This window comes from Giraffa tippelskirchi, chromosome 6 (assembly GCF_054371585.1).
Source record: "Giraffa tippelskirchi isolate mGirTip1 chromosome 6, T2T-mGirTip1v1.2.pri, whole genome shotgun sequence".
Taxonomy (NCBI): Eukaryota; Metazoa; Chordata; class Mammalia; order Artiodactyla; family Giraffidae; genus Giraffa; species Giraffa tippelskirchi.
In genome coordinates, this window is record NC_137280.1 from 104,855,059 (window position 1) to 104,869,366 (window position 14,308).

The 14,308-nt window shown below is 40.7% G+C and overlaps 1 protein-coding gene across 1 annotated transcript in view; it reads left to right on the forward strand.

Moving 5' to 3' along the window:
- ZNF608 (zinc finger protein 608) overlaps nt 1–14,308 on the forward strand; it is a 104,489-nt gene that overhangs the window by 43,848 nt on the left and 46,333 nt on the right. The window contains exon 3 of the mRNA XM_081499020.1: nt 1,590–1,845. Within this exon, the coding sequence (XP_081355146.1) occupies nt 1,590–1,845 (256 nt within the window). The remainder of the gene's footprint in view (nt 1–1,589; nt 1,846–14,308) is intronic.

The following is a 14,308-nucleotide window of genomic DNA, read 5'->3' on the forward strand; positions in this document are numbered from 1 at the left end:
AAATGCTTTCCTTTCTCGGGCTCTGTGATCAAGAATGAAGAACAATAAAAAGCATGGAGCAAAAGGAGTTTTATGGCAGCTTGGAGAGCAGGAAATTAACTTTCTTTAGCGTGCAGTTGGATGAAGGGCTGTTCTGTCGCATCTTGGATCACTCAGGCAAGTGAACGTCGCTGTATCATTTTAGTGAAATGCAAACTGTAGAAATAGTTCCTCCAGTCATATGAACAAGAAGCCCACACAGATGACTGCTTCAGCTGTTGAAGGAGGAGCACACTTCCTCATATGACTTCTCTTGAAAAACACTCTGCGTGTGTGTGTTTTTTTAAAAAAGAACAAAATCTATGCACTATTATGTCTGTATCAAATGTTGATTTCTTACAAATGTTAACTGAGAATATATGAACAGACTAAGATAGAATTTTACCAGAAGAGCTTTCTCTGTGTCCTTGTTACATATCTCCTGTGTCAGCCCAACTGACAAGACATATAAAGTATCATCTCTTGTATGTCAGTGACGTCTGTGTGCAGCCTGAGGACACAGGTGATCTGGAATCCTGTGCGGAGATGTTGTGCGTTTGGCTCTTCCATATGTGACAACCGGTCAGCAGGGCCAGAGCTATTCTGTAGCAGTCATAACAGTTGTTACAATGGGTGGAAGGAGTGGATGAGTCTGTTGGTGACCTTCCTACTTAGTACATACGTAGCTTTTGGTTTCGTTAATGGCCTGACTCCTACATTTTTTGTGGTGAAGGACATCTTTGCTGTTGTCCTCAGGATTGGGGTGCAAGGGAGCAGTTGTACCACAGGGTCTCGTTTTGGCTGACATTTCTCTTTCCTGAACATAGAGTTGCCGAGTCCTGATCAAACTCATCAGGGATCTTTACAAGTTGAAGCACTAAAGGACTTGTGCATGGAGGAGCTCAGATTCTGTTGAGTACATGCATTTATGGGTATTTCTCCATTTCTATGAATGCTGTCAAACTTTGCAGTAGAACACTTAGTTAAAAGTTTATGCCTAATACATGCTAATAATATCCAGTTTCTGTGTTTCTGTGTGTGTAATCAAGTTTATGATTTTATATGTTCAGCAGAGTAAGTTAATCTATTTTAGTAGTGATTGAATTCATTATGGTTTATAAAGTACTTTGAAAACAATTTTAATCCATCTCTTATGCTAAGATGTCCACTGATGCCTATATGGATATTTATTGGAGTTTCTCCTTTGGAAATGTTGTTATGTTGAAAATACAGTTTCATGACAAGTGGGAAATAGTCTTCATTTTGCAAAGCATATTTCCTTCACATCTCTTGAGGCTAAAGATTGTCAATTGGTGAATTTATGAGGACCCCAAAGGCCTGTCTGTAACCCAAGAAGCTAGAGCTCCAATGTTTACTTTGTGTGTCATGAAAAACGAAAATGCTTATTTCTCTTCTACTTTGTATTTTGGCACCATTAAAACACTCAAAGCATATTATAATTGCAAATAGAATTTGGAATGGTGATGTATTCTGGAAGTGATGTAAACAGATTGCATTGAAAAGAGCTCCAAGCACATAGCACCACTGCAGTAAGCCTGTCTGTCTTTCAGGTTGACCCCCTGTTTACAGTGCCAGCGCCACCACCGCCGATTGCCAGCAGTCTCACGCCTCAGCTTCTGCCCTCCTACTTTTCCCCATCTTCATCCAATATTGCAGCACCAGTTGAACAGCTTTTGGTTCGGACTCGTTCCGTGGGTGTCAATACGTGTGAAGTTGGAGTAGTGACAGAGCCAGAGTGTCTTGGGCCCTGTGAACCCGGAACCAGTGTGAATTTGGAAGGGATCGTGTGGCATGAAACAGAAGAAGGTAAATACAATTTATTATTATCTATTCCCCCATGTCCTCTTCCCTGTGATGTCTCTGTGTCTCCCTGTAATGGGAATTTGCTTTGTGGTATTCAGAGAGGAAAGAAAAGTGGTTGCTATGCACTCTTGATTTTTGTTGAAATAAGAGCTATGTTTCTCTTTTTGTTCATGGCTGCTTTTACATTCATTCAGGAGCAGTCTGGTGTCTGCCTAAGTGGTTCTCCACTTTAAGTGCTTTACCTTGGAAGGACTCTGAGAAGCAGGCTGAAGGTTACCCTTTCTCCTAGGAGGTATCATGAAAATTAGAACGGGCAACAGATCTCAAGTTTGTTTTGTTCTTGGTTTGCCAACTGATCTGTCTTGAGGTGGTTGTTTTTGTGTTGTTGAGGCTTATATTTACCTTCTGAATCAAGCCAGTGTTCCTACATTTAGCAAGGGCCATTGCTGTGATTTGACGGTGGCCACTTGTTGCTCAGAGTTAATGAAGCCAAGGTCAAAGGTGTAAGCCCCAGTTGAGTCAGTCAGTTCTTTTCTCTGGCTGGAGACATAGCACCTTCCTGGTCCCCTAATTCAGCAGGCCCTCTGGCAAGTGCTGTCCATTAGTTATGAGACCCAAGGTGCAAGAGAAATAGATTGGGTGAATCTCTCATTCTTATTGGAAATACACATCAGATGTGTGTCATACTGACAGTGGATCCAGACATGATTGGCCACATCTCATAGTACATGATCATCAAGTATAGCATGTTTCATATGGCCAGTGTCCTTGACAGAGGCCAGTAGATAATTAATACAAGCTAAATATGAAGGAGAGAGCTCTCCACTGCTCCACGGCGGAGTGCTTCTTGCCATGGGGAAGAAGCATGCCCCAGGGTACACCAGGGGACCAAAGGAAAGTAAAAAACATAGGGGAAATGTTTTTCCTCTGAGCTAGATTGGTCAAGAGTGAGGAGGTGACCCTTATCAGTATCATTGTCTTTTAGGAGAGGAGTTCAGAGCAAGGATAAAGGTAACAAGAAGGACCTGAGATGCAAAATCAATAGATTCCTCTGTATCAAGGGGGACAATTGGGGGCTGAAACTCAAAGGAGAGGAAGTAAAATACATGCCGAAGAGGCTGAGTGGATGGGAAAGGACAATATATTGGGGGTAATCGCTGGGAAAGAAATGGTTGGGAGAAAGTAGTTAAGAATGGTGACAAACTAGGGAATGAGAGTAAAAATGACTGAAAATCAGGCGACAGGTGTAAGCATAACTGTGAGAAGGCAAAAAATAGCTAAGGCTCTTTCAAGACGGAAAAACAAAACTTCTAAGGAAAATCTTTGAATTCTACATATTACATTGAGTTTACTCTTCTTCTAGGATGGATTTCATCATTAGATGGAAAATTTGGTAGATAGCATCACTAAGGAAAAATCAAGATGGAATTCTGTAGGAAGCAGCCATGAGTGGGAATGAAAGCAGCAGATCCGGAGAGCTCTCTCATTTGCTCAAATAGAGCTGACAGTTAAAATTTACTCTTGGTTTTAAAAACGTGGGAGGTTTTGCGTCTTCTCCCTCTTTGTACCTTAAACTGGAAAGCCACTTAAATCAGTACTACACAACCACAGTGGGAGGAATTGGTGTCAGAGGAGCTGGAATTAAGCATCTGTCCTGTTGCTGGTCTGTTCAGACCCCGCCCAGTGCAGGGGGTCCACGTGGGGAGCTGGCTTCTCCTTCGTTGCCTCTGGGCTGTGTACAGTTCATCTTCCCTTAGATTTTTTTTCCTAGAGCAGAAGTGATGGATAAGGGCTTCAGACTGGCATCTCCATGAGAAAACATAGAAAAGACTTCAAGACGTTATTAAGATTAATTAGTGGAGGTGCTGATTTTCAGGTATAAAAAAGATTTGAAAAGGGTAAGGATTAATTTACATCAAGTTGAAAGTCAGATTATCTTGTACTTGGATAACTGACTCCTTAGGGTGAAGCACTGTCTTCCATTTTCCTAGCTGTGACTTAGCGCCTGTCAGTTTATAGTGCATCATGATTTTATTTATTTCATTGTGGGATAGGACAGGTTCCTGCAGTGTGACCTTCCTGCATGGCAGATGCTGTAAAGTTAAATTAAAAATCCAGAAGGTTTGTGTTTCTGAAACAGCTCTAGGTTTAGGTGTTTCTTTTTTTCACTTTGCTTAGGAGTCTGCTGATTTTTTACTTTTAACCTTGGCCTTTAGTAAAAGATGGGCTTCCCTGGTGGCTCAGAGGGTAAAGCGTCCGCCTGCAATGCAGGAGACCTGGGGTTGATCCCTGAGTCGGGAAGATCCCCTGGAGAAGGAAATGGCAACCCACTCCAGTGCCTCCGGCGCTCTTGCCTGGAAAATCCCATGGATGGAGAAGCCTGGTAGGCTACAGTCCATGTGGTCGCAAAAAGTCCGACATGACTGAGTGACTTCACTTTCACTTTTCACTTTAGTAGAAGATGGGATTATTTAGAAAAAAGAAAATCTGTGTTTGAAAACAATAGCAGTATACATGTTGATTAGAAATTCTGATGCTCTGGGCATACGTTTAAAGGGCTTTCAACATCATTATTATTTAGAAGTGATATGCATAAAGCCTCCCCAGTTCCTTGCTGTTCTCTGAAAATCCATCTCCTGAGTCCAGTGTGCCTTCTCTGTTCCTCTGTGATCCCTGAATCCCCGTGGGTGACTTCCTTCAGATGGCAGACAGATAGTTTTAGAAGTGTCTCAGGCAGAGTAGTGGAGTCTTCCACAGCTCCAGCCACCTCTGAATTGCCTCACATTTTCCAGGATTTGGAATGTGTGGATGTTTACTGTGGTGACAAGAAGGAGATGGAGCTGTTAATAGAGTTATTCTTGCTGAATAAACTAAACTTCTGACCTCCATAGAACTTAAGAACTTGCCTTAGTAGAGGCCTGGGTCATAAGATGTGTGTTTAATGTGTAACCATTTTCAAGAGCATTCCATTTGCACTTTTTTAGGTTTTCTTTGGTACGGTGTGTTTAAAACTCTTGCACCAATTTAAAAATTAAACCCACTTGACCATTAATTTTTCCCTTTTGGGAAAAACAAAGAGAGAAGCGGAACAAACACATTTGGAGCCAGTTATTTGACAGAGCTAAAAGAGATGGATTTGGGGAGAAGTGAAGGGAAAGTAAGCCTCGTTTTTTCTAGTAGGAGGTTTCACTAACAGAGAGCTTCAGGTTGAGCCCTTGTAAAACTGTCAGTTGCCTTTGACTAATGTTACAGATTGAGTTGAATAAAATCTCTTCCTTGGTATTTTCATTTTGAAGATATTGTATCACTGGTAGTGTTTTTCACAAACCCAATTTATGTGCATTCACCCATGTGTGAAGTTTGTATGTGCTTGTTCTAAGATCCCAGAAATTTTAAAAGGCCCCATTTGCAGTCTTTGGGGGAATATCAAGTGTTCTTGTGATTTCATTGGAAGATGGTAGGAGCAGCATAACTGAAATATGACATCCCCACTAGGTACCTTATGGTTTCTTGTGCTTGGAATTCTTCATTCGAGGAGGATTCTTTTAATCATAGACTTTGCCGATTGTGTTACTGCCAGAAACTGTACTCAGGAATAAAGTGTTAGGAGAGAAGTTCCCTCTGGAAATAATTAGTGGGTTTCAGATCATGCTTAATAGGAGAGAAAAATTATTACTGCATTTGGATGTATAGTTACTCTACTCTGATCTTTCTTCTTTAAGGTGAATGCATAGGAGCAATGACGTATTGTACAAAATCACTCGCAGATGTTAGAAAGGATTTCCTTAGCATTTCATTCCTGACATTTGGGACACACATGCCAATGTATAGTTATTTGTTTGAAAATTTGCTCTTTTGGGGAGGGAAAAACAAACAAAACATGGTGTGTACAGCATTTTGTATAAATACATGTATGTTGAGCTTGGTTTTTTTAGATTTGGAGACTGTATTTCCCTTTTGATTCTGATTGAATCCTGTTTCTTATTGTGTTTTTTTTCCCTCCCTGAGAACATACTTGGTTCAGCTGGGTCCACTGTTCATTGTTATGACTGTCGTTTACCATGGCTTTGCCATTCTGTCCTGAGGAAAAGGAAGTGAGAGAAAGCAAACCGGTTATTTGTCAGTGAAGGCCTTTTAAACAACTGAAGGTTATATATCAGTGGTTCTCAACTTTGTGCCTGTGAGTCACCTGGAGAGCTTTTAAACCACACTGATGCCCAGGAGTCTCCTTAGTCTGGGCTGGCAATTTGGTGACCGGCCACTGGTATTTTTTGCCAACTCTCCCCAGGGGTTTCTAATGTGTAAACGATTATGAGAACCATTGTCTCAGGGGAGAGGGGATGTCCTGGCCCTTTGCATGCTGCTTGATGCTTTCCCTCTAAGGAAGTCACATGCATCATTACCTCATTTTCTCAGGTACGAAATGGACAGAAACACCTGCCCCGTGTACCTCACAGGGTGGATAATGTCTATCAGGGTGTTGTAGTGTGACCGGTGAGCATAGCTGTTTAATGACGGTGCTAATGAGAAAGAGGGCCCAGCTTTGATCCTTAACATGAACCCCACAGAGGTTGTGAAGGGCTTAATGAACAATTAACTGGTGTATCACTCATCTTAAGTCATGAATACAGTGAGGCAGACCTTAGTTTCTTTCTCCAGTAAGCCAGATGCTGTCACTTCATTTCTGTGTGGTCTGCTGAGTTGTTTTTGAAATAGTTCAGAAACCCAAGATATTAAGGAAAGTTGATAAAAGTAGCAAATGAAAGATTGTACTCAGAAAACATTGAGAGTTTTCAGAGGGGATAATAGGAATACAAATGATGACTTATGAGAAAAGAGACTTCCCTGGTGGCTCAGATGGTAAAGCGTCTTTGGGAGACCTGGGTTCAATCCCTGGGTTGGGAAGATCTCCTGGGAAAGGAAATGGCAGCCCACTCCAGTATTTTTGCCTGGAAAATTCCATGGACAGAGGAGCCTGGTAGGCTACAGTCCATGGGATCGCAAAGAGTCGGACACAACTGAACGACTTCACTTTCTTGTCTTTTATGAGAAAACACCTAGTGTAAGAGGAAAAATGCTTGCTTATATCAGGTCCTTCGCCTGATGTTTGATATGTTTTCTGAAGAAAGTGATCTTGGGAATTAATGTTTTAATTAGAGAAGTAGATGATTCTCTTTTAAACCATCAGAGATGTTCTTAAATACTTCTGCTTTTTCTGCATCTCCAAAGTCACAAAAAAGATAGTGTTTTTATGTTCAGGGGAGGGGGTCTCAAGCTAATTTATTAAAAAGCAGATGATCCCACATAATTGACAATGGAGCTTATGTTTGGTATTGTTATTTGTATTCTGCAGTGTTTACTTGCCAACCTTTTTGAAAAGAGAACATTTTTTAAATTTTGACTCATGAGATTAAGTATTAATCCAAGCTTACTTTGTATTTTTAGTAATTGAGCACAGAGTTGGTCTAGTACTTTAATGATTTAAACATTACTATTTCTTGAGATAGTTCCCAGTGATTTTATAAATTCAGCTTTGACTCACAAGCGGAGTAAGATGCCCACTTTCACTTCTGCATTTCATTACCTGCCATATCAGTTGATGATTATAGTTGTGCAGTGAGGGGGAACTTTAAGATGGCTGATGGCCATGCTCCCTGTCAGTACCTTACTCAATGGAGATAAAACAGCCCCCAGGGTGTAAGTTTGGTAGGTGAGCATAGTTGTTTAATCACTAGATGAGAAAAAGGGTCCAAATGTGATCCTCAGCATAAACTTCTCAGAGGGCTTGAGGGGCTGAAAGACCTACTAGTTGCTTCCACTCAAACCCTCACATTCCTGGGCCATCTCGCTGTGGGGGTTGCCGATGAAATTGTGGATTGTTTCTTAAGATACATCACCATTGGTGGTAGAGCAGCTCAAAGGATGCATTTTCCAAAATGTACAAGTGCTGCTTTCTTTCACATGCAAAAGGCAACCCAAATAGAAAATCAGATCCGTATATTTGCTTTATCATGATGGTGGTGGTTTAGTTGCTAAGTCATGTTCAACTCTTTGCAACGTCATGGACTGTACCCTGCCAGGTTATGACCATGGGATTTCCCAGGCAAGAATACTGGAGTGGGTTGCCATTTCCTTCTCCAGGGGATTTTCCCAACCCAGAGATCAAACCTGCATCTCCTGCTTGGCATGCAGACTCTATCGCTGAGCCACCTGGGGAAACCCTTGCTGAACTATATGCCATCTTTATTTTCTCTGATTATTCTGTTTACAGTGGCGAAAAAATTTTTAATAAAATGAAATTGTTTGATGGCGTATATTATAAACAACTACAAAGCTCATATCACATTTTTTTTTTAAGATTTCTAAAACTAATATTAAAAGACGCTTACTCCTTGGAAGGAAAGTTATGACCAACCTAGATAGCATATTAAAAAGCAGAGACATTACTTTGCCAACAAAGGTCCGTCTAGTCAAGGCCATGGTTTTTCCAGTAGTCATGTATGGATGTGAGAGTTGGACTGTGAAGAAAGCTGAGTGCTGAAGAATTGATGCTTTTGAACTGTGATGTTGGGGAAGACTCTTGAGAGACCCTTGGACTTCAGGGAGATCCAACCAGTCCATCCTAAAGGAGATCAGTCCTGGGTGTTCATTGGAAGGTCTGATGTTGAAGCTGAAACTCCAATACTTTGGCCACCTCATGCGAAGAGTTGACTCATTAGAAAAGATCCTGATGCTGGGAAAGATTGAAGGCAGGAGGAGAAGGGGACAACAGAGGATGAGATGGCTGGATGGCATCATCGACTTGATGGACATTTGTTTGGGTAAACCCTGGGGGTTGGTGATGCACAGCGAGGCCTGGCGTGCTGCGATTCATGGGGTCGCAGAGAGTTGGACAGGACTGAGTGACTGAACTGAACTGAACTGAAAACTAATATTTTCAGAAAAATACAGAAGGTAGAGATGGAGACGAGGTCTTCACATAGTAGGTGCTCAGTAAAGATGTGTTGACAGAAGGAGGGAGTAAGGATGGGAGCAGGGAAGCCTTGTCTGTGCCATTTTCCTGGGTTTTTTGCTTTATGCTTTCTTGGATCTGTTTTATGCTTTCCTAATGATATAATGAGAAAATTTGGATATGATGAGTGATTGTGTGTTGCTAGAAAGCTATAACACAGTCAGTTCACCTCTTGTCAATGTGAAAAATAAGTGCCTATTAGGTAAGATTTAACATAATGTCTTTGAACCAAACATTTGTTCTTTTGTGTTATTTTAATATGTATTTTGGTGGTGACATTAGGTGTTAAGTAATGAAGTGGTAAGTTTCAAACTCACTGTATTGCAGGCAATTTGTTTCCCCTTTTGATTGGTTGATATTGTATCTAAATTTAGTCTTGTATGTGAATACAGAATGTAAACTATTTTAAGCTGAACTTTTCTTAGGACTGAAGTATATACAGTAAAAGATTTAAGAAGTTGTCTTTTAAGAGTTGTGTGTGTGGTATTATCCAGTATGCTTGTGTATCTTTTCCCTGTGAAGGAGTTAGTAAGAAAATGTGAGTCTTAACATTATAGTGACTTGGAACTGAAGATATTATTTTCTAATTACAAAATTCACTCAGTCTCATGGGTTGCAAAGAATAGCTGTTGGCCCATCTGGGCATATGTATTAAAAGGTTCCACTGACTTTTAAAAAATACATTTAAAAAAGCAGTTTCATTGAGATATAATTCACATAATATACAATCCATCTATTTAAAGTGTACAACTTAGTGGATTTTTTTAGTGTATACAGTGTTGTGCAGCTATCACCACAATTAATTCTAGAATGTTTTCATTACGCTCCAAGAAACCCCATGCCCATTAGCAGTCACTCCCACTTACCCTAGTCCCTCATTTCACTGACTTTTACTCCTTTGTCCTTACCTGATTTTCTGTTGTCTTTTATGTGTAAATATATCTGTTTCATGGAGAAGAGGAAGGATTTTTTGTTGAGCACTTTTTCTGTGCCAGACGTCATCCTGGGCATGCTTTCCCAGTGATTTCCTTTAGTGCTTAGGACAAAATCCAAAGTGACCTTACTCATTATATTTTAAAAGAGGAGACTTAGGGATTCACCTGGTGAGGGAATTTGAACCCACAGCGGTTGGACTTTGAGCCCTTGCCTCTTCAAACCTCCTCCTAGGTGTTCTGGATTTCTGTCACTGCCCAAAAGTTCCTGAGTATCTTACAAAGTGCTCTTTGGAGAGAAGGATTAAATTTGATAATAGTAGCTGGAGTTTTTATTTTTAAGCATGGAGTGATAGGAGATTGTCTGTAGGTCTAGCATCTCATTTTGGCAGGAGTCATTGAATCAGCCTTAGCTGGATTGCTGTATACAAACCATCCCTTTCAGCCCCACTATGCCATAAGCTTCCTTCGTGCACAAACCCCATCTGTTTTGTTCACTGTTGGATCCCCAGCACCTGGCACGGAGTAATACACCATACATATTTGTTGAATGTTGAATAAATTCACAGAACAAAGTGATCTGGTCTCGATACCTGTTTAAGTTTGAATAGTGTCGCTTTCTACTCAGGAATATGTTACTTTTAAATTAAGTTTGGCCTACACAATCTGGAAAATAAAGTTCTAGAAATCTACTTTGTTACTGGCTTTTTTAAGCTGTTATAAAATCTGACAATATTTTATTATATTTCAGCTTCCAGCTTTGCTATTATTAGACTAATCTCCACAAAAAAGGAGAAACAAACTATTTGGCGTGCTTCTTCCCTTCAGTCATTTATATCTTCAATATGGTTTTGATTTTTTAAATTATTTTTAAAGAAATACATTATAAGACATTTGGGGGAGAAAAAATACAGAAGAAAAAGTCATCTATGATCTCATTGTTCAGACAAGACTTCAGTTTGTTAATTTCTTTCTTAGCTTTTTTAATAAACATTTTTATTAAATGTTAAAATGTTAAATGTCAAAATGGAGGTCATTTGGTAGTATACACTTTTGAATATTCATTTCTCTTCTTTTAATCTTAACATTACAAGATAAGCATTTCTGATGTTATTAAAATACTTTCTCAAATGCATTTTTCATTGCTATAAAATATTATGTGGAATGGACACAAAATATCTAAATTTCTCTCATGGTAACTATTCACACTGCCTTCAACTCCTTAGATAACTGTCATCTTTGTGCATGAAGTTTTTGTATTGTTTTATGGATTTGCAGTTATTAGGCTAGCAGCAGTTTTCAAGGAGAATTGCCGAGTCAACGCACACAGGCATTTTTAATACACTAGCAGATAGTAACTGCTTAACCACTTTCCCAACAGGTGGTACTGGTTCACAGCCCAGTGGAGCCCCTCTTTGGTTACCTGTCCCAACTTTGGGCTCAGTGACATTTTGATGACAAAAGTCATGAGATTTTAAGTAACATGCGTAGCTTGTAGTGCCAATATCCAGGGTCCTGTCCTAGACAGAAAAGGGAATAGGACCTTCCTCATGTAGTGAATGTCAAAATGGTCTAGCCTGAGAAGGCAGGTTGTGAAGTGGTGTGCCCAGGAGGGCTTGCGGCTGAGGCTCTGCTCTGGATGTAGCGAGCTTTAGATTTCACTCCTGCTTATGTCTAGCATGACATTTTACAGCTTTTTTTCCCCCCAGTGAAAGAAGTTAAAGAGACTTTTAGATCTGAGGAATTCAAACACCCAGGGGAGAAAATTAGTCTGTCAAGCATCCATTCTGAACTGGGAGGAACTGAAATCACTTGTGTTTCTGTCTCTGCAAACATCTTTCTTTTGGGTTCTGCTCTTTCAGAATAAAGATCGACAAAGGATAGGGTCTTTATAGAGAAAGCTTTGCACTGCATGGTTTGTTGGTAACGTATCATTTGTCATATGTTGTATCCCAGCAGTTTGTGGATTTCTCTGTGGCACACCCCGACTCTGCCCTGCCCTCTATCTCCAGGCATCTATTTCCTCCCATGGCCTCTTCCCTTGGTCACCTCTGTGTATAGAGGCTACAGGAAGAAGAACTATTGAGGTAGTTTTTAAAAGTGATGTCTACCAAAGCAGTCCCATATGTACCCAGGCCTTCTGTTCTCAAATAAGTTTGGTTAATATTTCCCAGGCAAAAGCAAAATAAGCTGTAGGGAAAAGGAATAATGCAGGTTTCAAAAAAAAGCCTTTCTTGGCAGAGTTGGGGAAATTAAGCTCATGGGCACAATTGCAGAATATCCAGCAAAGTCTGATGTAACAGTGGGGAGACCCAAGGCTGCTGCTGCTACTAAGTCGCTTCAGTCGTGTCCGACTCTGTGGGACCCCATAGACGGCAGTCCACCAGGCTCCCCCATCCCTGGGATTCTCCAGGCAAGAACACTGGAGTGGGTTGCCATTTCCCTCTCCAATGTATGAAAGTGAAAAGTGAAAGTGAAGTTGCTCAGTCTTGTCCAACTCTTAGCGACTCCATGGATTGCAGCCTACCAGCCCCTCCGTCCATGAGATTTTCCAGGCAGGAGTACTGGAGTGGGGTGCCATTGCCTTCTCCGGACCCAAGGCTGGGGTGGATAAAAAGTGATGCAAGGTAGGCAAGACCCTTATTGCTCATTTGATAATTGCTTATAATTGGGTTGTAAATCGAGCAATTATGTACTCACCACACCTATATATATGTATACATAGGTATATATATATATATAGGTATATAAATATGTATATATGTATATATAGGTATATATAGGTATATATAGGTATATATATATTCATTTCCTAATGATGCCTTCTGACTCAAACATATTTTTGAGACACTTTCATAGTATTGCAGTCCTCAGGTGTAAGAAGTATGGCTGTTTCCTCTACATGACACATGCCATGTTTGGCAAGCCTGAACAATTAAACACTTTTGCCCAGGGAACTTTACATTGCTCTGCCAACATGTAATTAGCATCTCATTTATATGGAAAACTCCTATAATTAGTCCTATTATACTTCTAGAGAACCTGGGGTCCAGTCTAAATAAAGTGACTGTAGGTTCTTTCTGGATTTCCAGAGAGTCTTAGCTAAAATGATCAGCCTTGCCTAGTTCTATGTCTGTGTTTGTTGATGTGTGTCTGTATGAATATAACCAATTATTTTAAAAATATGCTAAAAGGAAAATAAACATTTGCTTGTCAGTTTGAGGTTTTGACTGAAATGTGGGAACTCAGTTCGGCTTATAGCAGGAAATGTTTTTAAAGAATTTAATATTCACCAAATATTTTTACAAAAATACCCCCAAATGTCATTTTCAACTCCATATTTCTTAACAAGAAAAAAAAAAGTCCCAGCACTTGCGGTGCGTCAGAGGCGGTACCACATGTTCTTCTGGCTCAGTGGGCAGCCTATTCCTGCCAGCCCTTCAGGGGCTCACTTGTACATCTGCACCGTTTGTATGTTGTCACGTTGATGTCTTCTTGATATCCACGTTGACAGGCAACTTTTGAAGGAAGTCACAAGCCGACAGCGGAGAACACTGAATGTGTCTTATTTCTCCTGAGTAGCAGCAGAGACCGACTTGTTTGAACAGAGCCAAGGAAGACGGCTTTCCACCACGTTCTACAGCCTCAGGAGAAGACCCAGTCATTCTTTAGAATATGAAAAGCTTTCTAGTTAAGACAAACCTGTATAGGGTGAATGCTGTAAGAGCAGATGAACCAGCGTTGAGATCGGTGGCATAGACTGGACTCTCTCTGAATCTGGAACTGGGGTGACTGCAATAAACAAGCATGCAAAAGGTGCTTTGAGTTCAAGAAGTCTTCGAATACTCAAGGGCAGACAGGTTGGGAGGCCATAAACCGGAGCTGTGACAGTCTTCTTTGCAAAAGCACTAGTGCCATGTTCTCATTTCTTCCCCGAGACCTCCGGTTGGTAGGGTGACTAAAAGGCATTATACATTCAGTGAGAGTTCTAAAAATGTTAAGTTTTGAGTTGATAGTGGAACAAATGACCCAATTAGGGGATTAGAGGAATGGAGTTGGTTGGGGGAGAGGGGTTAGTTTTCAAAGAAGCAGAAATGCAGTGAGCCAGTTAAAATTATATTGACTGCACATTTATCTTCAGTGATTCAGAAGGAGACTGTTAACCTCAGACCCTCAGCCAGTTACTGGAGAATCTCTGAAGTGTATACCCTTTAGGACATCTTACTTTATATATCAGTCAATTCAGTCGCTCAGTTGTCTTCGACTCTGCGACCCCATGGACTGCAGCATGCTGGGCTTCCCTGTCCATCACCAACTCCTGGAGCTTTTTCAAACTCATGTCCATTAAGTCGATGATGCCATCCAACCATCTCATCCTCTGTTGTCCCCTTTTCCTCCTGCCTTCAGTCTTTTCTAGCATCTGGGTCTTTTCCAAGGAGTCAGTTCTTTGCATCAGATGGCCGAAGTATTGGAGTTTCATTTTCAGCATCAGTCCTTCCAGTGAATATTCAGGACTGATTTT